Source organism: Dasypus novemcinctus, chromosome 21 (assembly GCF_030445035.2).
Source record: "Dasypus novemcinctus isolate mDasNov1 chromosome 21, mDasNov1.1.hap2, whole genome shotgun sequence".
Classification (NCBI taxonomy): domain Eukaryota; kingdom Metazoa; phylum Chordata; class Mammalia; order Cingulata; family Dasypodidae; genus Dasypus; species Dasypus novemcinctus.
The window spans coordinates 35532315-35557996 of NC_080693.1; the positions used below are offsets into that span (position 1 = coordinate 35532315).

The 25682-nt window shown below is 52.7% G+C and overlaps 3 protein-coding genes across 4 annotated transcripts; all 3 read left to right on the forward strand.

Moving 5' to 3' along the window:
• Nucleotides 1-103: 103 nt before the first annotated feature.
• On the forward strand, nt 104-3899 carry ALDOC (aldolase, fructose-bisphosphate C). 2 transcript variants are annotated; one of them, XM_058283804.2, is made up of 10 exons: nt 186-248; nt 980-1002; nt 1469-1592; nt 1679-1890; nt 2003-2057; nt 2160-2320; nt 2461-2544; nt 2768-2942; nt 3054-3253; nt 3414-3899. In XM_058283804.2, the coding sequence occupies exons 3-10, from the start codon at nt 1481-1483 to the stop codon at nt 3507-3509; spliced, it is 1095 nt and encodes a 364-aa protein (XP_058139787.1). In that variant the 5' UTR covers nt 186-248; nt 980-1002; nt 1469-1480; the 3' UTR covers nt 3510-3899. The 2 variants fall into 2 exon arrangements, with proteins under 2 accessions (XP_004450001.1, XP_058139787.1); XM_004449944.5 differs by lacking the exon at nt 980-1002 and having other exon boundaries at nt 104-248.
• A 1785-nt stretch (nt 3900-5684) lies between these two features.
• PIGS (phosphatidylinositol glycan anchor biosynthesis class S) lies at nt 5685-19116 on the forward strand. Its single transcript, XM_004449946.4, has 12 exons — nt 5685-5783; nt 6059-6198; nt 6294-6405; nt 10479-10568; nt 10868-10959; nt 12543-12750; nt 12993-13135; nt 14582-14696; nt 15854-15999; nt 16541-16641; nt 17406-17616; nt 18012-19116. The coding sequence occupies exons 1-12, from the start codon at nt 5750-5752 to the stop codon at nt 18285-18287; spliced, it is 1668 nt and encodes a 555-aa protein (XP_004450003.1). The 5' UTR covers nt 5685-5749; the 3' UTR covers nt 18288-19116.
• An 820-nt stretch (nt 19117-19936) lies between these two features.
• On the forward strand, nt 19937-25420 carry UNC119 (unc-119 lipid binding chaperone). The gene is made up of 5 exons (XM_058283805.2): nt 19937-20172; nt 23459-23572; nt 24030-24132; nt 24281-24453; nt 24767-25420. Exons 1-5 carry the CDS (start codon nt 19959-19961, stop codon nt 24877-24879), a joined length of 717 nt encoding a protein of 238 aa, XP_058139788.1. The 5' UTR covers nt 19937-19958; the 3' UTR covers nt 24880-25420.
• Nucleotides 25421-25682: the final 262 nt, after the last annotated feature.

Here is a 25682-nt window from a genome sequence, read left to right on the forward strand (position 1 = left end):
GGTAACACAGCCTCGGAGGTCCTGGCAGTCACTCCACCTCTTCGCCCCACCCCGTGGGCGTGGCCTTGCCTCGGGCTCCAGTCCCGGGGAGGGGGTGTGGCCAGGGCGGGGAGATGCCGCCTCCTTGGGGGAGTCACGTAGCTCTGCAGCATCCGCAGCCTCCTTAAGAGGACCAGGGCTGAAGCCACAGCTGTTGCTGACCAGAACCGGAGCGCCTGAGGACGCCCCCGCGAACTCGCTGCGCACAGGTAAGACCCCCAAGATGAGGCGAGACCTGCTCAGCCTCTCCGCTTCCCCTCCCTGGCTTTCCCCTCTGCCAATTTGTCTTGCTCCTTGGGGCCTCTTGGCTCTCTTTTACATCCTCACTCCCTCCTGAAGACTGGAAACCCCGTGGCTCAGCCTCTCTACACCACCCCTTTCTCTTAGCACTTGCACCTGGATCTCAGCTTTCCCAGTCCTTGGCCTCTTGGATTTTCCGACGCAGACCATTTTAATGTCAGCCTGTTCCCTCCCCTCCTAGGCTAGCTCTCTTGCCTTCTCATCCTGCTGAGGAGTTAGGCTGTCGCACAGCCATCTCCCTGCCCCTCTCATCTTCCCTTTCCCTTTCTCAGGCTCTCTGCTCATTTCTTTCAGCCCTGATTCTCTGCCTGTCTCCCCTCTGAGAGTCTGAGTTCTATGAAATTAAAGTCTCCTGTAGTTCCCATCCCTCATTCCACACAGGTGAAGTGCTTCTGGGCACTGGGGATGCCTGGTAGTCACTTGCCCCAGTCTTTACATATTCAGCTGGTCTACCGACATTCTTCCTTACACTTCTGTAGCCCGACTGGGGCCATCCTCTGGCACTGGGGTGCTGAGTAGGCAGTAAGCATTGGGAGGCAGGTTTGGGGTACAGAAAAGAAGAGGTTACCAAAGCCTGTTACTGTTATTTGTGCTACTTCTATTCCCTACCTGACCTCCTCTTCCCAACTTTTTCCTCCAGAAGCCGAGGGAAGAGAGTGATAGGTACTTTTGCCTCATTATGAAGCCTCGGAAGCAAGTGCACTTCCCCTGAGGGCCCTGCTGAGGATGAGAAAAGGGAAGTTGGAAAGGCCAGGGCTTAGTCTACCTTAGGGAGGGGCTGACTTCAATGAAAGAAGGGTTGGTGTCCTTGACTGGGCAGCAGTTTCATAGGAAGACCTATAGCTTCAGAGCTGCTCACCTCCCTACCCCCACCCTGCATCTTTCCCTGGGGTGGGAAGAGTGCCCAAGAGGGACAAAAGGAGATGTGGGAACTGGAGCCCTAAGCTGCTGTCAGAGGGATTGGTGCCACATTCATGCCCAGGACCAGTGCCAAGGACTGACTGCTACCATTTTCCTAGCCCCATGCTTGGGCGGTGGGGGTGGGGGTGGGAGTCATTTGGCCCTAGCTAGGAAAGGAAGCAAAGGAGGCAGTGGTGGGTCCAGCTTTTATAATTTGTCTTCATTCCAGAGAGCTGTCGCCATGCCCCACTCGTACCCAGCCCTTTCTGCTGAGCAGAAGAAGGAGTTGTCTGACATTGCCCTCCAGATTGTGGCCCCAGGCAAAGGCATTCTGGCTGCAGATGAGTCTGTAGGTAGGTGGGTGCCTGTAGCCAGGTGGGGTAGAGGTGGCCAGAGAGCCCTGGGGACAGCCTTGCTGCCCCTTCTCTTTTGCCCCCAGGTAGCATGGCCAAACGACTGAGCCAAATAGGCGTGGAGAATACAGAGGAGAACCGCCGGCTGTACCGCCAGGTCCTGTTCAGTGCCGATAACCGTGTGAAGAAGTGCATCGGAGGTGTCATTTTCTTCCATGAGACACTCTACCAGAAGGACGATAATGGTGTCCCCTTTGTCCATACCATCCAGGATAAGGGCATTGTCGTGGGCATTAAGGTATAGCCACTGACCTCGAGTGGGGACTAGGCGTAGAAATAGGTGTGTGGTGGAGGGGGGTTGCAAGAGATTCCTGCCTTGGTTTAGCACTTAGCCTGTGTTCCCCTTTCAGGTTGACAAGGGTGTGGTACCTCTAGCTGGGACTGATGGAGAAACTACCACCCAAGGTATAGGGTGGGTGGGCTCAGCACCACAGGGGCATAAGGATACTGGAAGGTTGATGCTGACCAAAGAGGAGCGGGGTGATGAGATTGGCACTGTGCTTGTAGGGCTGGATGGGCTCTCAGAACGCTGTGCCCAGTACAAGAAGGATGGTGCCAACTTTGCCAAGTGGCGCTGTGTGCTAAAAATCAGCGAGCGCACACCCTCAGCACTTGCCATTCTGGAGAATGCCAACGTGCTGGCCCGCTATGCCAGCATCTGCCAGCAGGTATGTGTATGGTGGGGGTGGGGTGGGGCAGAGCAGGTGGTCAGATGGGTGCCCTGTGCTTGGTAGGGAGAAGGCTACAGGGCTTTCTCCCATTCTACCCACTGCCCCTCCCAAGCCACTCTGCTCTCTCTCACTGGCAGAATGGCATTGTCCCTATTGTGGAACCTGAAATTCTGCCTGATGGAGATCATGACCTCAAATGCTGCCAGTATGTTACGGAGAAGGTGAGTCCACAACTGGACATAGACACATACCACAGGACCACAGGGAGCCCATTCCCCACAGCCCCTGGCTCAGACCCAGGTCCTCTTTCCCCAAGGGTTGTTTCACTTGGTCCCAGACCAGGCCTGTGAGTCTGAGCTTATACTGAACCCTCACAGTCCATGCCCACCCCCCTACCCAGTAAGCAGCAGGGGCCCTGAGCCTTAGGAAACCTCTGACCCCCAGGTCCTGGCTGCTGTGTACAAGGCCCTGAGTGACCATCATGTATACCTGGAGGGGACCCTGCTCAAACCCAACATGGTGACCCCTGGCCATGCCTGTCCCATCAAGTATAGCCCAGAGGAGATCGCCATTGCAACTGTCACTGCACTGCGTCGTACTGTGCCCCCAGCTGTACCAGGTACCACCCTGTTCCCTAACCTCCTATTCCTAAGGTCCGTCTTTGGGATCTTCTTGCGGCCTTCAGGGGTCCCTTGCCCTGGAAAAGTTTGTCTTCTCTCTTCCACTTTAGGAGTGACTTTCCTCTCCGGGGGTCAGAGTGAAGAAGAGGCATCGCTCAACCTCAATGCCATCAACCGCTGCCCCCTTCCCCGGCCCTGGGCTCTTACCTTCTCCTATGGGCGAGCCCTGCAGGCCTCTGCACTCAACACCTGGCGAGGGCAGAGGGACAATGCTGGGGCTGCCACTGAGGAGTTCATCAAGAGGGCTGAGGTTGGGAGCTGGAGGTGGTGGTGGGGGGGGAGGAATGTGTAATTGGGCAGGGGGAACACCCAGAGGCTGCAGCCTGGGCATGGTTTTGGCACCTGTGGGCTGGCTCAGCCTGGGTCCAGTTGATCTCCCTTGCCTCTCAACCCCCTCCTTCATCTTACAGGTAAATGGGCTTGCAGCCCAGGGCAAGTATGAAGGCAGCGGCGAAGATGGTGTAGCAGCAGCACAGTCCCTCTATATTGCCAACCATGCCTACTGAGCACCCACTTCACATCACAGCCCTTGGCCTGGCCACCTGCACCCAATATTACCTGTAGTTATGGCCAGAACCAAATACCCACAGAGGGCCTCCATCCAGTACCAAGTCCTCTTCCTTTTCTTCCCTTCCCTCCCCTCTCTAATTGCTGCACCTGAGACCATAGGATGTGGGGATAGTAGCGCCTGATGACTGAGAGCAGGAGTTGCTAGAAATCAGAGCAGGATGTCTGGGTCTCCCTGCTCCCCCTGTCAGTCCCCACATTTCCCCACAATAGAGTAACTTCTCCTTGGGCTCTCCTTGCCTTCCCTCTCTCCTGGAATTGGGGTAGGACACCAACCCAGACTTATACCCTGAATTTATACACTTAGCAAATAAATGGTAGCAAAAACATGCTACTTTGTCTGTCTGTTTTACACATCAAATTCCCGCCTCCTAGTTTCTGATCTTTGCTGATTTCATCCCTGGGCCTTCTGACTGTGGAGGTGGAAAGGGAGAGACACACTCAAATGATCCTCATCCACCATCCTCAGCTCAAACTCTTGCCTGGGACAGTGTAGAGGGCTGCAAGTCTCCCAGGGACTTCCAGATCAGAGGCATTAGGCCATGGAAAGATGGGATGAGACAAGACTTGAACAATTCCTGAAGGCAGATTTTGTTCAGATCCAAAGCAGGGAGGCAACAGGACAACCTGAGATAAGAGAGGGGTCCTGGGTAATGGGGTCGGGTTGGGAGCATCTCACATCTTAGCTGTGTTGAGCCCATTGGGGCCTGACATTCAACCAAGGGTAGACACATCAGGAGGAGTGACTGGGCTTCTATCCTGCAGGGGAAATCCCCAAAGCTTTGGGGGCTCCTGGGGCTGGGCAGGGTACCTAGGAGGTTGTAAAACGCTGTAGCCCATTCCCATTTGATGTAGAAAGGCACAGAGGTGGGCCAGTTTGAGGGTCTGGGTAAGAACAGATCTGGTGAAGCCTCAAGCTAAACTGACCACTTGGCTGGGGTGTGAGGTAGATTGAGCAGGCCAGTAACAAAAAGATGAGAACGTGCTGAGTGTTCTTTGTGGACTGGGAAGGCTCTCTGTGTAAAGGGTCAACCACCACTCCAACTCATCTAATTTTTGCAATATGGGAATATAGGCCTGATGTGGTATGACCCTATAACAAAAATAGCTATTGCTTATTCAGCACTTTCTATGTGCTCCTGCCAGACCCTGTCCTACTCTACATTTTAAACTCACAACAACTCTTTGAAGTAGGTACTATTATTATCCCTATTTTAATATGAGGAAACAGGTACTGAGAAATTAATGAAATTGCTCAAGATTGCTCAGCAGTGAAGTCATAATTTGAATCCAGGTGATAAGGATCCAGAGTGTGTGCTCATGAATTTTCAAGATTTTAAAGTGAAGTGTCCAGACTTTTACAAGTTGGAAATTAATTCAAAATGAACTTAGAAAGTGAGGGTGAGCCCATTATGCCAAAAGGTACTGACTTGTCACCTCTGTATTTGAGGCTTGAGGGGAAGGCGCCAGGAAAGGGTGCTCTAAGATGATAAACAATGATTGTAATAGTTGGCATTTGAGTGTTTCCCAAGTGCCAGGTTCTTTACATGAGTGGCCTTATTTTTAAAAATATCTCGTTTTTTGTTGTTTTTTCAGATGAAAACTGAGGCTCAGAGATACGAAATGATTTACCCGTGGCCCCCCAGCTAGTATTTAACAATGGCAGTTTGCACTCTTAATCCCTGGGCAGGGATTGGGTTCCCCAGGGAAGAGGGGGAATCCCCACAGCCCCTCGCCCTGCACCTTCCCACTCCCAGGTACCCTCCTTTCAAGTTCCGGGGCGGGGGTGGGTAGGGAGGCCGAATGTGATTCAAGCGGTTGAGCCCCTGCTTCCCACACGGGAGGTCCCTGTCTCCGTCTCTGGTGCCTCCTAAAAACAAAATCAAGGAAAATCAACTCGGGAGCTGATGTGGCTCAGTAGTTGAGCGTCAACTTCCTGCCTACGAGGTCCCGGGGTTCATTCCCCACCCTGGTACTCTAGCAAAAAAGAAAAAAATTCCCAGCGGGGCCCCAAGAGGGCCCGGCTCACCTCTGCTTGCTTTCTCACGCCTGCCTGCCCGGGTACTGCTCCTGATTGGCTGCAATTGCCGCCATAGTTCCGCCCCCTCCTTAAGAGGTTTCCAATTGGAGGAGGCTGCGCAGCTCCACCCCTCAGGGGCCCGAACAGCCGGAAGCAAGCATGGCGGCTGTCGGGGCCGCAGCCACAGATATAGGTGCGGTGGGATTCGGGTGGGGGGCTTTGGCTCTCGGATTCTCAGGGAGGAGTGCAGGGGTGGGGATAGTGATGCACGAGAGGTCCCGCAGTCGGGAGTTGGGGGCGGTCACTTCAGGGATCCCCTCAGACTTGGGCCGAGGCGTCTCGGACCGGGATTCCTACGAACGCAGGCCCGGGGCCTCCGAACACCGGCTTTTGGGTCCCCTTTGCGTCGGGGGTGGAGCTGGCCTCGGGGCGGCTCCTGGCGTCTCAGTCGATTCCCGGTACCCCCAGAGGTGACCCGGGGCAAGCGCGCCGCTCTCTTCTTTGCTGCGGTGGCCATCGTGCTGGGACTGCCGCTCTGGTGGAAGACCACGGAGACCTACCGGGCCTCGTTGCCCTACTCCCAGATTAGTGGACTGAATGCCCTGCAGGTGAGACCTCGGCGTGGGGGGGGGAGGGGAATTCAGAGGACAAGCCACCGGTAAGGCGAAGACTCAGGTGACGGCCCTGACGCCCTTGCCCGCAGCTCCGGCTCCTGGTGCCTGTCACTGTCGTGTTTACCCGGGAGTCAGTGCCCCTGGACGACCAGGAGAAGTTACCCTTCACTGTTGTGCATGAGAGAGAGATCCCGCTGAAATGTGAGTTCTTGGGACTTCCGCTCTCTTCTGTCATTCCAGAGATGGGTTGGGTAAGGAGAAGCCTGGGAGTCCCATACAGGTAGTTAAAAACTTACCGTTAAAAGCCTTCTCTGAAAGAACAGTGTGTTTGCTTAGAAGAAAATAGGTTTAAATGAATTCATTGTCCAACATTAATGCAGCATTTTCATTCATTAAATAGTTTTGCTATGATCAGTAGCATTTGATGCTCCTGGGGGAATAGGAGAGGAAGCGGGATGTAATGGAAAAAACACAGGTTTTGAAATCAAATTGGATTGTATACAGGCCCTATTCAGTTGAACATGAGGTGCTGGGAATTTGGGAATGAATAAGAATTGATAACCAGAGAAAGATACTTAGATAAAAAAAATTATAGCAGAAGTATATAAGAAACAGGGAAGGAGCATTTTCTGTCCGGGTAGAAAGAAAAGCAGGGAAGGTTTTGAGGGATATCATTTTTAAGCCAGATTTTTTAAAAAAGTATAGGGATTCAAGTTAAATAAGGGAGAGGAGGGAGGGAATTCCAGGCAGAGGGACAAGCAAGAGCCAGTAAAAATGATAGCTAATATTAGCCATTGCTCCCATTGTGCCAAAAACTAGGTGAAGCACTTGACACATGCTGCCTCATTTAAGTATTTCAAACATTATGATCGCTGTTTTATAAATGATGAAACTGAGAGAGAGTTTAACTTGTTCAAGATCACACACCTAATAAAAGGTAGTGCTGAGATTTAAACCCAGGCCTGATTCCAGTGTTCAAGCTTTTAACCAATAAAAAATAATATAGCTTTCTGTACAAAAGCACGGAAGAAGGGGTAAATCAGCATGCTGGGGATCTATGAGCAGCTTTATCTTACTGGAGTGTGAAGTAAAAGATTGGAAGTGACTGGAGATGCAGGCTGGGCCCAGATAATGGAATGCCTGGGTGCTCTTTACTTTTCAGCTCTTTAACCTTGGTGAAGATATTACCAAAAAAAAAACACAAAACCATCCTATTTCATGTGGTTCAACCTAATGCACACACACACATATATTTTTAAACCAAATGTAGGTCATACCGCACATATCGATTTGCAGCTTGATTTTTTCCCCCCATTTTCCATGGACTGCTTCCTAGCTGATGACACAGTGTTCAATAATATGGATATACTGTGGAGGTCATATGCTGGACAGGCCAAGCATATGGAATTTGGCTGTATCCAAACCTTGGTTCTGCTGCTTATTTGTGTGAATTTGGTGAGATTGTTAACCTCTGTAAACCTAGTTTTTCTCATCTGTTTAATAGGGATGTAATAGGGTTATTCATTTATTCAACAAATATTTATTGAGTATTTTGTGTCTGATATTCTAGTTGCTAGAGATACAGCAGTGAAAAAATAAAAAGACAAAAAGGGAACATACAATACAAAAAGATAAGTAAAAGGTATGATAGACGGTGAAAGGAGAAAAATAAAAATAGAGCAGTATGAGAGGGATAGGGAGGTTTTCTTTAGAGATGGAGGTGTCATTGCAGTTTTGGATAGGGTGGTCAGGGAAGCCCTCGTGAAAAGGGGACATTCAAGTAAGGACCAAAAGAGGTAAGGGAGTGACCCATGTAGATATCTGGGAGGAAGAGCCTTCTTGGCAGAGGAAAAAGCAAGTGTGAGACCCTGAGGTAGGAACATGTGTGGTGAAGAATGTCATTATGGCCAAGTGGGGTGAATGAAGGAGAGGGTAAAAGGAAGAAATAAAACCAGAGCAGTACAAGGGGTCAGGTTGCATGTGATTATGTCTCTTAGGTCTCTTTTGTCTTCTATATAGCTCCCCCTGTCCCACCCCATCTCCACTTCTTTTCATGCCTTTGATTTGTTGGAGAATCTGGGTCATTTGTTTTCTAGAACATCCCACATTTTGGGTTTGGCTGATTGCTTCCTCATAGTTTAATTTAACTTGTTCCTCTATGATCCATATTTCTTATAAACTCATAGTTCTGGAGGTTTGATTAAAATCAGGCTCAATTTTTTAGGCAAGAATACTTTATTAGTGATGTGACATACTTCCTGTTGTGTTCATGAAGCATATAATGTCTGATGATTCCACTTTTGGTTATGGTTTAGGTGTTTGTCAACCTCATCTCTGTATTTTAAAATTCCACATTGGGAAGTGGACGTGGCTGAACTGATAGAGCATCGCTTACCATATGGAGGGTCCAGGGTTCGATACCCAGGTCCTCCTAACCTGTGTGGTAAGCTGGCCCATGTGCAGTGCTGCTGTATGCAAGGAGTGCCATGTGTAGGGGTGCCCACACACAAGGAGTGCGACCCGCAAGGAGAGCTGCCCCATGTGAAAAAGGTACAGCCCGCCCAGGAGTGGCACCGCACACCCAGAGAGCTGACGCAGCAAGATGATGCAACAAAAAAGAGACGCAGTTTCCCAGTGACACCTGGCAATACAAGCAGATGCAGAAGAACACACAGCAAATGGACACAGAGAGCAGACAATGGGTGGGAAGGGGAGAGAAATAAATAAGTAAATAAATAAAATAAAACAAAATTCCACATCAACCTTTCACTTGATGGTTTTAGAATCCATTTTATTAGTGGTTGTAAAATGGTGATTTTCTAATTCTATCATTTCTTCTGCACCTAGGACCTAGAATTCTTCAATAAAGAACTTTCCCAATACATTTTAGGCTCAGGTTGTCAAGTGCCAGGAAAAGATTGTCTTACATGTATAGATTAACTTGAGGATATCCTTGTGTGCTCTCTTATGTCCATTTGCTGTGTGTTCTTCTGTGTCCACTTGTATTCTTGTCAGACTGCATGGGAATCTGTGTCTCTTTTTTGTTGCATCATCTTGCTACGTCAGCTCTCCATGTGTGCGGCACCACTCCTGGGCAGGCTGTGCTTTTCACATGGGGCGGCTCTCCTTGCAGGGTGCACTCCTTGCGCGTGGGGTTCCCGTACACGGGGTCACTTCTGCGTGACACGGCACTCCTTGAGTGCGGCAGCACTGTGCATGAGCCAGCTCACTACACGGGCCAGGAGGCCCTGGGTTTGAACCCTGGACCTCCCATATGGTAGGCAGATGCTCTATCAGTTGAGCCGCATCCGCTTCCCTTGTCTCTCTTGATGCATCATCATCTTGCTGCGTGACTTACTTGCACAGGCGCTTGCTCACCATGCAGGCACTCGCGCGGGCACTAGTTCACCACACAGGCGCATGGGCACTGGCTCACCATGAGGGCACTCGCACAGGCACTGGCTGACTGTGTGGGCATGCTTTCTCTTCTTTTTCACCAGGAGGCCCTAGGGATCGAACCCGAGTTTTCCCATATGGTAGGCGGCAGCACTGTCCTTTGAGCCACATCTGCTTCCCTGCATTTTGTTTTTATTAGGAGTGTTCTTTGAATTTCTCGAGTATTTTGGGGCACCTTTTGAAAGGATTTTTCAGTGTTTCTCCTTTCACTTTTTTTTTTTTTTTAAGATTTAAAAAAAAATTCCCTCCCCTTCTCCATGCCCCACCTGCAGTCACCGTCTGCTCTCTGTGTCCATTCACTGCATGTTCTTCTGTGTCTGCTTGTCTTCTCTTTAGGAAGCACTGGGAACCAATCCTGGGACCTCCAACTTGGGAGAGAGGCACTCAATTGCTTGAGCCACCTCAGCTCCCTGGTATTTTGCATCTCTGTCTCTCCTCTGTGTCTCCCTTTGTTGTGTCATCTTGCTGCACCAGCTCTCCACGGGTGTGGGCCAGTTTGCCTTCACCAGGAGGCCCCGGGAATTGAACCCAGGGCCTCCCATTTGGAAGACAGGAGCCCAGTCACTTGAGTCACATCCGCTTCCCTCTCCTTTCACTTATTAATGTAAGGAGTACTAAGAGATTTCCAATTGGATGGAGGCTTCCAATTGAAGGACCTATGTGCATACAGGCAGAGAGGTGGGAGCTGGGGTAGTTGGAAGATGTGGGGTACTTCTTGGTCTTTCTGCAAGCAAACATCTTTCTGTACTGAGACACTGGACTGGGTGGATGGATAGAGATGAGATTTGCCAATTCCCTCATGCTTCTTTTCCTTCCAGACAAAATGAAAATCAAATGCCGTTTCCAGAAGGCCTATCGGAGGGCTTTGGACCATGAGGAGGAGGCCCTGTCACTGGGTAGTGTGCAAGGTATGGAAAGGGGCCTTTACACCATTTTAACATGAAGCCCTGCTGATCTCTTAATTGTGTAGCTTCCATTCATTGTCTTAGGTCCAAAACCTCTCTGGAAAAGCTGGGAAAGAAACACCTTGTGTTTCTGCTTGGGCCACTGAGGGCCAGAGAAATCATGGGGTTTACCCAAGCCTTGCTAGAAGCTGGGTCACCTGGGTGTGAGTGGGAGTTAGAGGGATGGCCTAAGCAACTCTGTGGGAGGCGGGGAGGTGGGATGGAGTTTTTCCTCCTGTTATACCATCTGCTCTTGTCTCCAGAGGCCGAAGCCATGTTAGCTGAACCACAGGAGCAACTCGAGGGCTCCCTGACGGTGTACGTGATCTCTGAACACTCCTCACTTCTTCCCCAGGTACAGTAAGCAGAGAGGCTGCGGCCCTGCCTTCTTCCTTGAGTTAGTCCTCTCCTACCTAGGTCAGCCTCCTCTCAGTATTTGCTGTCCATTTCTTCCATGCCCTACAGAAAACTCTCCAAATCTCAAAGAAAGGAATGCAAACAGGATTTATTCATTGACTCAGGGTCTTTCTAAATCCAAGACCAAACTCATGAATATGGCTAAAATGCCAATGACCCCCCCCAAAAAAAAAAAAAATCAGTAGGATTAAAAAGAAAGAAGCTGGTTTCAATGGGTTGTGATGGAAATTCCGGCATTAAATACATTGACCTTCTCATTTTCTGAGCAGAGGGCTAGGTAGGAGCTATACTGTGTACCATATTCTTTTTAAATTTACAATGAAATATTCTTATAAAAAGAAAATTTTAATGAATATCTATGTGCCCACCCTCAGCTTACAAACAATAAAGTGGTAGAGCTGGAGGCCCTGCAGGGCACCACTCCCTTTCAGCCCAACGCTGCCGTAGTTTATATGTATCATCGTCTTGCTTTTCTTTACAGTTTTATCATATACATATCTCTGAACAATAAATTGAATTTTCCATATATTGAACTTTATATAAATGATATAATGCAGTGCATATTCTTCGGCAACTGTTTTGTTCAATATTATGTTTGAGAATCATCCATGGTACTACAGGTTGTTGAATATGAATGCATTCATTTTTATTTTTGTCTAATGTTTCATTGTATAAACATGTCATGATTTATCCATTCTGTTACTGAAGGACATTTGGGCTTTTTTTTTTAAGATTTATTATTTATTCATTTATTTCTCTCCCCTTTTCCCCCTCCCCGTGCTTTTCTTTGTCCGCTTTTGTTGTTGTCAGCGGCACGGGAATCAGTTTCTTTTTGTTGCATCATCTTGTGGTGTCAGCTCTCCATGTGTGTGCAGCACCATTCCTGGGCAGGCTGCACTTTCTTTGGCGCTGGGCGGCTCTCCTTACGGGGTGCACTCCTTGCGCGTGGGGCTCCCCTGTGTGGGGACACCCCTGCGTGGCACGGCACTCCTTGCGCGCATCAGCACTGCGCATGGGCCAGCTCCACAAGGGTCAAGGAGGCCGGGGTTTGAACTGCGGACCTCCCATGTGGTAGATAGACGCCCTAAACACTGGGCCAAGTCCACTTCCCATGGGCTTTTTATTATTAGAAATAATGCTGCTGTGAACATCCTTGCACTTGCCTCTTTGTCAGTGCCATTTTCTTACCTTGGACTTTCCAGTAGTTTATTTTTTTTGCTCAGTACGCCACCCCTTAGTTTCCAGGTCACCGTTTTGCTATCCCCTAAAAATGGTGATGCTGTTTAGACCTCTGCCTACTAGGAAAAAGAAGGACACTGCCCTGAAACTATTGAAAACACTCATACATACCTGTAGCTCCGAAATACTATGTTGTTAATAGCCTACTGCCAATCTAAAGAGAGGTGCAGGCTTGCTGGTCAGTGGCAAAAGGCCAGATTCTCGCAGACAGCCAGAGTGCTCTACTGTTTTCTTGCCTGAGCCATGAAACCTGGGTGCCCTCTCCTTTGCTCCCCCTCATAGGACACGATAAGCTACATTGGGCCCAAGAGGACAGCGGTTGTGCGGGGGCTGATGCAACGGGAGGCCTTTAACATCATTGGCCGCCGCATAATCCAGCTCGCCCAGGCCATGTCCTTGACTGAGGATGTACTTGCTGCTGCCCTGGCTGACCACCTTCCAGAGGACAAGTGGAGCTCTGATAAGAGGCGGCCTCTCAAGTCCAGCTTGGGTAGGGTGACTGGGCTTCGCCATGGGAAGGGAGAGAAAAAGGGATTGCGTGGAGGCATTGGGGCAGGAGGGGAATCCATTGCAAACTCTTTACTCCTTTCTTCTCTCTTCAAGCACCCAGTGTTCCTCGTTCAGTTTTTTCCTCCCTTTGGCTCTGTGATGGCAACCAGCCTCATTCCAGAGGGGATACCTCTTCCTTGACCCCCAAGAGCCTTCTGACTTGCCTGACCCCTGTTTTTCTAGGCTATGAGATCACCTTCAGTTTACTCAACCCGGACCCCAAGTCCCATGACGTCCACTGGGACATCAAAGGGGCTGTCCAGCGCTATGTGCAGCCCTTCCTGAGTGCCCTCAGTGTTGCCGGCAACTTCTCTGTAGACTCTCAGGTAAGACTGGGAGTGAGTTGAGTCTTTCTCCTGGCTGCACCTTTCTTTTCAGAGTCCATATGTACTGTTTACAAGAGCAGTTTATACCTCGTTCTCTGAGAGCTTGCTGACTGGCTAGGAAATTCCTGTGTATGTATATTTACATGAGCATCCTCGGGCAGGTCCTCTTGGGTGTGTATGCCTTTTTTTTTTTTTTAAGATGTATTTTATTTATTTCTCTCCCCTACCCACCTCCCACCCCCATTGTCTATTCTCTGTGTCAACTCACTGTATGTTCTTCTGTGCCTGCTTGCACCCTTGGTGGCACCGGGAAACTGTATCTCTTTTTTGTTACATCATCTTGCTATGTCAGCTCTCCGTGTGCTGGGTGGGCTGCACTTCTTTTCACACAGGGCGGCTCTCCTTGCAGGGCCACTTCTTACGTATGGGGCACCCCCACGTGGGGGCACTCCTGCGTGGCACAGCACTCCTTGCATGTGGCAGCTCTGCGTGTGGACCAGCTCATCACACAGGTCAGGAGGGCCTGGGGATTGAACCCTGGAGCCTCCCATATGGTAGGTAGACCCTCTATCACCTGAGCTGCGTCTGCTTCCCATGGGTGTGTATGTCTTGAGGGCAAGTTCTGGTGTCTTTACTTTCTGTTTTTGGTACAGAACAACAAAGTGTTCCTTGGCTTCCTCTAGAATGTTTTTTTTTTTAAAGATTTATTTATTTATCCTCTCCTCCCTTGCCACTTGCTTGCTGTCTGCTCTGTGTGTCCATTTGCTGCGTGTTCTTCTGTGTCTGCTTGTCTCCCTTTGTTGTGTTATCTTGCTGCGCCAGCTCTCCACGGGCCGTCAGCTCTCCACGGACACGGCCATCTTGCCTTCACAGGGAGGCCCTGGGAAGCGAACCCAGAGCCTCCCATATGGTAGATGGGAGCCCAATTGGTTGAGCCACATCCACTTCCCTAGAATGGTTTTTATCAATTATGCCTGGATGTTAGGCCATCAGCCATCCTTAAGGAATGTTATTAGCCAAAAAAGCTTCCTGAAATATGTTCATATTGTTACAATAAAGATGTTGTGAAGAATGTTGTGCTCTGTATCACGCAGTGTTCTTTTCGTGAAAACGTGTGGGAGAGATTTTCATCAGGTCTTGGTGTAGTGGGAGCAATTACTTGATTTTACCTTGTGGACACTGAATTATATAACTCTTTTTTTCCTTCTTTGTTTAGGTTGGTAAGCAGCTTGATAAAAGATGTAGTTCTCAAAGCATGGATTTAGTGTATTAACTTTACCCTTAGCTTCCTTTTTTTTTTCCTCTACACTTATTTTTTCTTAACCCTGACTTTGTTTCTTATGCTTTGCCTTGTACTGATTGTCTTTTTAAGCCATATCAAATCTTTTCTGGGACAAAGTAGAATAGAAGTCAATAAACAAAATAACCTCCCTCTCTGCCCCACAGATCCTTTACTATGCAATGTTAGGCGTAAACCCCCGCTTTGATCCAGCTTCTTCCAGCTACTACCTGGCCACTCACAGTCTTCCCCACGTCATCAATCCAGTGGAGTCCCGGCTGGGTGAGCTCCTGAGGTTGAGGGTGCAGCCGGGGCTTGGAGACGGGTTGTTTGTAATGATGGCTGCAAGGTTGGGTTGGCCTGCGGGGGGGGTCAGGGAAGTGCTGGGGATTAAGGTCCCTTTTTCATGATACTCTGTTGACATCCGCATCCCTCATATCCAAAAGCATTTCTTAATGTCCTTTTTAACAGATGAATGGATAGGCTGGGCCTCCCTCCTGCAAGCCACCTAGGTAGGAAAGTGTCACGTGGATGGAAAATTCAGACAACAGCAAAACTACATGAAGGAAAGCAGATGTAGCTCAAGTGGCTGAGCGCTTGCTTCCCATGTATGAGGTCCTGCGTTTAATCCCTGGTCCCTCCAAAAAAAAATGTACATGGAGACAGACTTTACTGATTGAGATTGAGGTTGAGGAATCTTTAAGATGGGATTGTGATTTTTCACTTTTGGGGTGGAGCCCAGGGAGAGCAGGTGTGAACAAGCAGGCATACCAGAATGAATCTGTTGCTAATGGTGGAATTCCAGACACCAGAGATAGGACACTGTGACCAAGGGGCATGGAAGGGCAGCACTTGAGGCCCAGGCAATTTCCTTCTCCATTCATTCATTCAACAAACATTGGCTAATACACTGCTTTGTGGCAGTGCTGCCTACAGAGATAGAAGGGCCGTCAGGTAAAGGGAAGCTCAGCATATTTGACTATGGCTGACATGAGGGAGTGACCAAAGGTGAGGCTGGCAAGGCAAGCAGGCACCGCATTAGGATCCCATTAGGGAGTCTGAACTTTAACCCAGTCTTAATGGCTAGTCACTGAGGGATATTAAACAGGGAACTGACATGAGGATCAGACCTATACTTATGCATAAGACTAGCTATAGCAACATGGGATCAGTGTGGCAGTGGCCAAGAGAGCTGGTTTAGACAATCAAGGGGGCCTCTTAGAGGAGGGGAATTTCAGAGGCATTTTGGGGGTAAGGACTATACTCCATGTAGCACATTTTGGGAGAATGTTCAAAGGTCCTGTGCCACAGGACTGGAGAGTGTCCTAGAGATGGGCAATTGGGAAACTGAGGCCCAGAGTGAGTGACTAGAGGCTGACCTGGAACTAAGAGCTAGGTCCATCGTGTTTTGGCGTCCTGTCTGTCCTTCTCTGCCACAGGATCCAGCGCTGCTTCCCTTTACCCTGTGCTCAACTTTCTACTCTACGTGCCTGAGCTTGCCCACTCTCCCCTCTACATTCAGGACAAGGACGGGGCTCCAGTGGCCACCAACGCCTTCCACAGTCCCCGCTGGGGTGGCATTATGGTAATAGTCACACTGTTCAGACCCCCAAGCTCAAGCTTCAGGGACAGCCGGATGTTCCCTGAGACTGTTCCTTCTGTTGCTGTGCCTCCAGGGCCCTCCCCGGCCCCACTGTGGGAGGACAGACATCGAGGTGGGGAGGTGTTGTGTGCTCATGTCCCTCCCCTGCCTGCCCCACTGTGTCTTATTTCTGTCAGTGTTTTCTATAATATGACCTTTTGCACTTAGCTGTTGCACTTAGGGCTGTTCTGTGACATCTTAGATTCTCGCCCTATTTGTGGGAGTCTTGGCAAAGTTGGGAATTTTGTCTCCCTGTTAAACTGGGAGTTTCTCATTGGCGGATACCCTAAAATGGGAGAAAATCTGTTTTACAAGGTCTTTTGAGGGAATAATTGAGATAATTTATGCAAAGCTTCTAATAGGTACTCAGTAAGTATTAGCTATGCTTTTAGGTTTGTAGCTTCTAAAGAGCAGAGACTGTGCCCTCCTTTTGGCTGCGCCCAGTCCTTGCATGGCGGTGAGACCACGTCATTCCCCCTTTCAGATATATAACGTAGACCCCAAAGCCTACAATGCCTCAGAACTGCCAGCGAGAGTGGAGGTGGACATGGTGCGGGTGATGGAGGTGTTCCTGGCTCAGTTGCGGTAAGGTCCTGGGTGACCCACCTGGGGGCACAGTCCCGAGAGTCGCACCACAATCTCCTTGACTGTGGAGGGGGATCGCAGATGGGAACGAAATCTTGCCTGGCAGGGATGCCTTGCTAAGGAAAGTTGCCAAGGATCGCTTCTTCCTTTTCCTAAGAAGGACTGGTTGTTGGCAAAACCCCTTTTAAGAAAGGTAGACTTCTGAATGTCTGGTCCACAAGTGTGATTAGGGGTGCTTGAGAAAACAGCTGATAGTTCTTGTACTACATGATCAAATATCAGTGGCTGCTTGAAGGGGATTCGAAGGCTGTTTCTGGGTTCATCAGGAAAGAATATTTTTCTCATTGATTAGCCATGTCTGCCTTGGTGCAGGATTGGAGAGGCATTGCACATATGCTTTGTTGGAGGTGGTCCCAGATCATCCTTTGACCCTTAAGGCCCAATGGCCCCATTTGTCCAAAGAGAGGCTAGAAAGGGTGAGGGAATTAAACTGAATTGGTGTGATCAGATCTTTTTCAGCCATGGAACCTTTTTTCAAACAAGATCTTGGAAATCCAATATAGAACTACTAGGTTGAAGCTGGGGGTGGGGCTCTGATTACTGGGTGTTGCTGCTCCCTCCCCAGGCCCAGACCTTGAGGCACTTCCTCACCACCGCTGTGGTTCTGGGTAAGGTGGAGAATCACTGGCTTGGGAATCTTAGTTGTCTTTCTTCTACCACCTCCTGGTCTCAGCCACCTTGACCCTACTTGCCTATTCCTATAGGCTGCTCTTTGGGATTGCTCAGCCCCAGGTGCCTCCAAAATGTCTGCTTTCTGGGCCTAGAAGTGAAGGGCTAATGATCTGGGAGCTGGACCGGCTGCTCTGGGCTCGGTCAGTGGAGAACCTGGCCACAGCCACCACCACCCTCACCTCCCTGGCCCAGCTTCTGGGCAAGATCAGCAACATTGTCATCAAGGATGATGTGGCATCTGAGGTAAGTGGACACGGGATGGATTCTGTGGCTGAGGACTGGACTGGCCAGCGAGGGCCTGTGTGTGGTGAGACCAGAGGGAGCCAGTTACCACTTACCACCAGGCCTGGGTGGGCCTGCCATCCTTGGGTGCCTCAGGCTTTCTTGAGTGGGCATCTCACAGGAGGCACAATGGGGGTATGTGGTTTCAAGTGGGCTGGGAGGTGTTTGATTGAGAGGGGCTTAAATGTGGCCTGCCAGGAATGATTTGTTTTGTCTCTAGCCTCCTCTATTGCCTCTAAGAAAATACCCCAGAGCCCTCCATATATCTTGTTCAAACTCCAGGCAACCTCCCCAGTAGACAGAAGGCACCTTCCCACTGAGGCCCAGGACTTATTAGTCATCCATCCTCTTCCTAGGTGTACAGAGCTGTAGCCGCAGTCCAGAAGGCGTCGGAGGAGTTGGCCTCTGGGCACCTGGCCTCTGCCTTCACTGCCAGCCAGGAAGCTGTGACATCCTCAGAGCGTGCCTTTTTTGACCCCTCACTCCTCCATCTTCTCTATTTCCCTGATGACCAGAAGTTTGCCATCTATATCCCACTGTTTTTGCCCATGGCTGTGCCCATCCTCCTGTCCCTGGCCAAGATCTTCTTGGAGACCCGCAAGTCCTGGAAGAAGCCCGAGAAGATAGACTGAGCAGGGCAGCATCTCTGCAGGGACCCTTCCTTTCTGGCCAGGGTGGGAGGGGTTTGATTTAGAGGCATGCAAATGGGGCCTGCCCTGAACGACTTGTTTGTCTCTAGCCTTCTCCATTGCCTCTCCAACAGCCAAAGTACAGCACTCCAAGATGCATTCACCTTTCCTTCCCTTCCCATTCCCCTGACTTTCTCCTCCCCCATTACCCCACTTCTCAGAAAGTGGCATCATCTGGATCCCTGTGTCTGACTTGAACTTGAAGGCCCCTGCCTACCTGTGCCTGCCAGGGGCAGCTTGTTGTGCCTCTGTCCTGTTTCTCAACATAGCACCCTCCTCTTGTGCCAGGAAGGCAGAATTAGGGGAAAGCCTGGGGTTCCTGGGTAGGACTCCCCACTCCTCTCTGGTCCCTCAGGGAGAGCCCCAGCACTGCAGCGATGGAAGGGCCTTCTTCCCTACTCCCTTCACTCCTGACTGACAGTGCCTCTTAGTACAGCTGCTCAGAGTCTACAAGGTAGCAGCAGCCCAGGACCTACTGCTGTGAGTGGCAAAGGTTCCCTTCACCCTCTCAGAAGGGCAGTGTGGTACACTCGGGAGAGTTCTAGTCTCGGAAGCAGACAGGCCTGAAGTCAGATCCTGGCTTCTGCATTTACCATCTCCGGAGCTTTGGATAAACCATTTAATCTCTCTGAGCCTCAGTTCTTCACCTGTTAAACGGCACTAATGATACCTCCCTCACAAGGTGGTTGTGAGGATTCAGCAAGATAAAGCATGTGAAAATGTCCAGCTCATAGCAGGCTCTCAATAAACACTGGTCGAATACGAATTACAATGATGTGAAGGATGAGTGTATTTTTAATTCTTTCATTCACTTGTAAGTGAACGTTCCCTGGTTTCTAGCCTCCTGGGCTCACAGGTCTGCCTTCCCTCACCTGTGCTCTTCCTACCCCTCTGTCCTGTAGGCCCCTGTGGCCGCTGGATATCCGGGCTCTTGTCCCTCTGGGTGTGCTGGGGTGCCCCACAAGGCCGTGAGCAGCTACTTCCGCTCTTTAGCAGGGGGTCTGGAAGAGAACAGCTTGGACCAGTCAAAGTCCTCACATACAAACGCATCAGTTAATAAATTTATTCAGCACTGGCTCTAGTGGACACTGCCAGAGGCTGGGGATATAATAGGGAATGAAGCAGACAGGGTCTGCTTTCTCTGGGCTGGTCTTCTTAGGGGGAAGAGTTGAGCAAGTAAAAATTTCAGGTAATGTACTAGAAAGAAAACACGAGCAGATCAGGTAGTGTCGGGCTGGGGAGGGGTGTACTTTAAGTGGGCCTGAGGGAGGGCCTTCGAACAGCTATTTGATCTGGGACCAAAAGGACAAGAAGCGGCCATGGGGGAAGAGCCGCCCAGGCAGAGACCCGGCGGGCTGGAACGAGCCTGACGGCTGGAGGGCCGAGGGGCCGCGGCACCGCGGCGGGGGAGGCAGGACGCGCTACGGCCCCTGCTGAAGACCAGACCCAGGCGGGCTGGGCCGGGCCGGCCCCCGCAGGGGCGGCGAGGCGGGGTCAGCGGGCTGGCGGGGCGGGGCGGGGCGGTACCTGGCGGCCGGGGCGGGGCTACGCGGGACCCTCCCCGGCTCCGGCGGGCGCAGGCGGCGGCAGCTGGGAGCCGCGGCCCGCGAGGCCATGAAGGTGAAGAAGGGCGGCGGCGGGGCCGGGGCGGAGGCGGAACCCGCGCCCGGGGCCTCGGGCCCGAGCGTGGAGCCCGAGCCGCCGGCAGGATCCGAATCCGGATCTGAGTCGGAGCCGGAGGCGGGCGCCGGGCCCAGGCCGGGGCCGCTGCAGAGGAAGCAGCCGATCGCGCCGGAGGACGTGCTGGGGCTGCAGCGGATCACGGGCGGTGAGCGCCGGCGAGGGAGCGCCGCCCGCGGCCGGAGGGAGCGCGGGCAGGGGGCCCTGACGCCCCCCGCCCCCTCCTGTTCCCCCTTCCCTACCTTTACTCCTCTCCCTCACGCCCCCAAGCCTGAGGTCTCCCCATCTCCTTTTCGCTTGACCGCCCTGGGCGCCCCTCCTCTCCTTTTAAACAGTTATTTCCTCCCGATCCACTTCTTTTTGGAGGGGTCCACTTCCCTTTCCCACGGTGGAGCTGGGGCAACAGCCGCAGCTGGAGTCCCCTTACAGGTGGAGTCCCCCGAGGGCTGTCTGCGCTCCCGAGCGGGCTGGTGCAGTCGGTCCTCAGCCCCCGCCCCTGGAGAAGTCAAGACCACTCCCGTCTCCCTGACCACAACCATCTTCACCCTGGGTCCTCTAGGAAGCCTGGGCCACCGCGCCACCCCGCTGGCCAGGGAAAGAGCTCAGCAGGGCCCTTCAGTGGGTTGGCTCTGGTCCCTGCCAGCCTGTGGGTTTGTGCCTTCTTATCCCAGCCAGGAGCAGGGCCGCCCCTTCCCGGTGCCCTCTCATCAGGCGTGGGGGGTCTGAGCTGGACTGCCTGGGTTTGAGTCCCAGCTTTACCATGTAACTGGCTGTGTCACCTTGGGCAAGTAACTTCACCTCTGAGCATGTGTCTTCATCTGTAAAATGGGGAGAATGACATCTCCCTCATAGGGTTATGAAAATCAGTGAATCTTCTGACTACACGGTGCCTGGCACGCTAAGTGCTCTGTAAATAGGACCCTTTTTATCCAGTCCTGAGGGCCCTGCAGGGCTGCTCAAGGCTCCTGCCTGGAGGCAGACAAGTGGGCATTCAGAGCAGAGGAGTGGGGCACCAGGGCAGGGGACGATTGCCAGGAAGCCTCATGGCAGAGGAGGTGGTTGAACTTTGAAGAACGGGCGGCATCTGGAAAGGCAGGGGCTCTGGCTCCCTCTGTGAGAGCAACTGGTGGGGTGGGGTGTGGGGGGAGTCTCCCTGTGGGGTGGGGGCTGGCCCTGGTGTGGACCTGAGCCCTGTGGTCTGGAGCTGCAGGTGCAGCAGAGCCTGGGGCTCTTGGACAGAGCTGTGGAGCACGATGACATGCCTGGGCCTGTGCGCCTGGGTTCCTGGGGCCCAGCCCCTCCCTGCTCTCTGAGCCAGGCAGCAGCCATTCTTGGCTGGGCCCCTGGAGTCGGAGCTCCCTTGCCCAAGCGGGCGCTGGTGGTGGGCGGGGGTCGGGACCAGGTTGACGGTGGTGCCAGCTGGGCTGCAATTAGCAATAGCATCTTTCAGGATTCAGTTTAGCTCTGGGGCAGAACTTAAGAGGTATTAGGACATCTGGCTGTCCTGTCTAAGGGATGTCCTGGGGATGTTTTGTAACCACAAGGGGCTTGCAGCCCACACACTACCATGTGTCTCCTAATTTTAGAGGACATTCCCGGCCCTTAGAGATGGGGCATCTGTGGGGCATGAGTAGGGGCTTCATGGGAACCCTTTCCTCTTTTCCTCTGCAGAAGCTGAGAACAGGGTGCCAGAGCCTTCCACCTGGTCTCTTTTGACCCTAATCACACAGGCCTGAGATTTGCTGTTCCTGGATTATCAGGCCCAGAATCCAGTTTAGGGAGCTATTTGTGGCTGAGGGGAAGGGCGCTGTTGTGGTCTTAGCCCTCAGCCACTCTGCCCTCTTTTCTGGCGTGACCCTGGGTACAGGCCTCATCACTCCTGGTGCTGTTCTGAGCCCTGCACAGCCCTGATCTCCACTCCTCTAAGGACAGAGTGGATTTGCAATAGAAGAGAATGAAGTCAGACTGCGAGAGGTTGTTCCCCAGTGAGAAGCTGAACAGTGAGGAGAAACGGGGCCTTTCAGGGAGCTGGAAATTGGGCAGCTAAGATCCTGCTCCCAGCTCTCCCACCTCCTCTCCCTAGCCTGTGCCTTCTCTCTATATCTTCGGACCAGTGCTTATTTGTGTGAAAATCAATTGTGTGCAGACTGGGGTAGGGGCTGCTTACTTGCACCCCCTTCCTTTACCTTCTGCCCTCTGAGCTGTGATGGCTAGGCCAGGGCACAGTTCCTCCCAAGCCTTGTGTCCCCTCTGCTAGGCCTCAGACTGCTAGGAGGGCTTCCTGGAGGGGGCAGCCCCACACTTGAGAAGAGGCAATGCCTGGAGAAGAGAGAATGACTTTACATTCACTTCCTCTTCCTGCCCCAGAGGAATAAAAGATGGCCCAGTGGCCTAGAGAGTGATTTCCGGGCCTCCACGGGCTGCCAGGGAGGATGTGCTGCGGTATAGCCCCTCGCTGTGCCTCTCCTTCCTTTTTGATGCCAGAGTCTCCCTGAGCACTCCCAATTGCTGCTACAGGAAAGGCCAGGCCCATCGCTGTTCCTGGTTCCCCTTCTGGACCTGGGAGCTCCCCAACCCCCACTTGCCCCCCTGCCCACACCCACGGCACCTTCCTGGCCTGGCTGTGCTCTTCTTGCAGCAGCGAGGAGATGGGAACTAGGGCTGGGCTAAATGACCTTGCTGGGGGGGTGGGGTGGGGGTTCCCTCTGCTTACTAAGACTTCCTCCCTTTGGAGATCAGCTGAGAATGGGGTCAGAGTTAGCCCCCTTCCCCTGCAGTTTTACAGGCTCTGGGCTGGAGTCAGCAGAGCTTTGGCTAAGCTGCTTAAGAGAGCTGGGCTTGCATAAGCTGTTTATGGGGAGAGCAGGGGATTAGGGGGTGAGTGAGGAAGAGCAGGGAAGGGGTAGTTCACAGGCCCTAGCACGTCTCCCCACGTTAGGGAAAGTCCCCTTTAGATAAGGTCAGAGCCTGCCTGACACATCTACATGTAGTATGTCGAGGTCAGCGTTGTCTCTCCCAAGGCAGACCTCTGTCACCCCCTTTAGAGTGAGGTTCCTAAAGGCAGGGCCTTTCTCTCTCCTCCTGGGGGCTGACAATGGAGAGACCTGTCTGGCCCCGAATCACCCAGGAGATCCTGGCAGCAATGGAGGCTGGGACAAGGCCCTCGACTGCAGGGCGGGAGGGAAGGTGAGGGAGGAGGCCTCTCTCTGCTCCCCTGTCTGCCCTGCCCCTCCCTGACCCCCGAGGGCCTCTAGGATGGGGCTGTTTGTCCCCCATTGACCCTGCAGGATGGGGGCTCCCTCTGCGCAGGGTTTCATTTCCTTCTTTCTGGAGGGCACTGAAAGTGGTAGCTACTCTAGGGTCCCACAGAAGGGGGGCTGGCAAGAGGGCCTTCTGGGCGGGCGCATTCCTTGCTCAGTGCCTGTCTCCCCTAGACTACCTGTGCGCCCCCGAGGAGAATATCTACAAGATCGACTTCGTCAGGTTCAAGATTCGGGACATGGACTCAGGCACTGTCCTTTTTGAAATCAAGAAGCCCCCAGCCTCAGGTGAGCGGCCTGGTGGACTGTCAGCGAGTGAGAGCTATGGAGCTGGGACTCCTCAGGCACAGGAGCCTCAGCAGAGCTTGGGCTTGGATCCCAGCCTTCTCAGGGGTCTCCAGACAGGGACCTGGGGCAGTAGCCCCTTCTCCTTCCCATCGTCTCTGAGGTTGGACATCCTGGGAGAACGGTCCTGCCCCTTCAGTCCCTGCGGGTCTGCCCCCTGCAGGCCTTCCTGGGAACGGCAGGCCCGGCGGCCCCAGGCCTCTGCGCTTGCTGCGGCCCCGTAGCCTCAGCGGAAATGAGTGAGGCGCTGACCCAGTACCCCCAAGTGGAAGGACCATTTGACCAGTGGTTCTGACTCCTTGCTCCTGGGGAGATGAGAGAGATTGCGGCCCTGGGGTGGAACCCTGGGTGGGCAAGGGCAGCCTGAAGCCCACTGAGCCCCAGCTGGGGTGCATTGCAGAGCGGTTGCCCATCAACCGGCGGGACCTGGACCCCAATGCCGGGCGCTTTGTCCGCTACCAGTTCACGCCTGCCTTCCTCCGCCTGAGGCAGGTGGGAGCCACGTGAGTCGCGGGGCTGGGGCCTGGGGGCTGGGCGCCGGGGTGAGGGTGGGAGCCGGCCCTTCCTGAGTTCCTCCGGAGCGTCTCGGGGGCGCCCGCTGGCTGATTTCAAGGCCAAGCTCAGCCCCGCCCCCTTCCCTTGCTGGCTCAGGGTGGAGTTCACAGTGGGAGATAAGCCTGTCAACAACTTCCGCATGATCGAGAGGCACTACTTCCGTAACCAGCTTCTCAAAAGCTTTGACTTCCACTTTGGCTTCTGCATCCCCAGCAGCAAGAACACCTGCGAGCACATCTACGACTTCCCTCCGCTCTCTGAGGAGCTGAGTGCGTGGGCAGGGCCTCGCAAGTGTGGGGAGGGCATAGAGACCGTGCGGGGGGCGGGGGGGGGGGGGAGGGAGTGCATGTAGGCCCGGCCCCCTCCTCCCGCACTGAGTCTCTTTTGCCTCCGTTGCCATCAAGTGCCCTGGCTGCCATTCTTTGTCACCTATAGGGATGTGGAGGCTCAAAGAGGCTGGAGATCCTTGAGAGCATTCAGCTTGTGCCCCCATCCCCACCCTCAGACCCAAAGACCCTGCAGCGGCCTGGCTCAGGCTCCTGACCTTGACCTTTGTTCATCCTGTCTGGGCTTCTTTTGCAGTCAGCGAGATGATCCGTCACCCATACGAAACGCAATCTGACAGTTTCTACTTCGTGGATGACCAGCTGGTGATGCACAATAAAGCAGACTATTCCTACAGCGGGACACCCTGACCCCGCAAGCCGTCCCCTACCCCAGGAGGGTCTGGTCCTGGGCTCTGAGCCCCAGCTCGTAACCCCAGGCCTTCTGCTTGGGGAGTGTTCCAGGAACCCTGGACCCTGAGTCAGTGTTGGGAGGGAGGGTGCCTGGTGGTCCCGGTCCAAGCCTCGTGCAGCCCATGGGGTAGGGTGGTAGGGGCTGGTTGCCTCCAGGTCTAGGAAGGCCTCTTGTGAGAGCAGCAGCCAGGAGTTCTGGACCACCTGGCTAGGCCCTCTTGGGCCCAAGTTTCAGAACAGGTTTCCCCATCAGGGTGAGTCTAGATAAGAGCAGGGGGTCCGTTCCCTGCCACTTCCAGGACGTTTAGAGCTGTGTATTCACATAAAAGATCCATGATGGGTTCTGGCCGCCAAGCTTGCCCAGGGAGACTGGGTTCCCACCCCAGCCCCAGCCTCTGCCATCAGGGACCAAGACACTGCCTGAGGTGTGGGAGGGACCAGCCTAAGCCGGAGGGGCTGGTCCAACTGTATATAGTTTTCAATAAATGCTTCCTCCTTTTCTCTTGTCTGGCTGTGGGCGGTGGGGATGGGCAGGCAATGTGCTAAAGGTAGTGGAACTCTCTGCATATCCCAGTGTCCTCTGACCCCCGAGTCCTCCTCCTGATCCTCTGTGCCCTGACACCACCCTAAGCATCTAGAGTCAGCATTTAGGACATGTTGGTGCTGGAAAAGGCTTTTCCTTTGATAAAGGAGACTTGAGGAGGGAAGCTTTGGCTCAAAGCCATCCTGCTGACTGTGGTGAAGCGGAGGCTGGAGCAAGG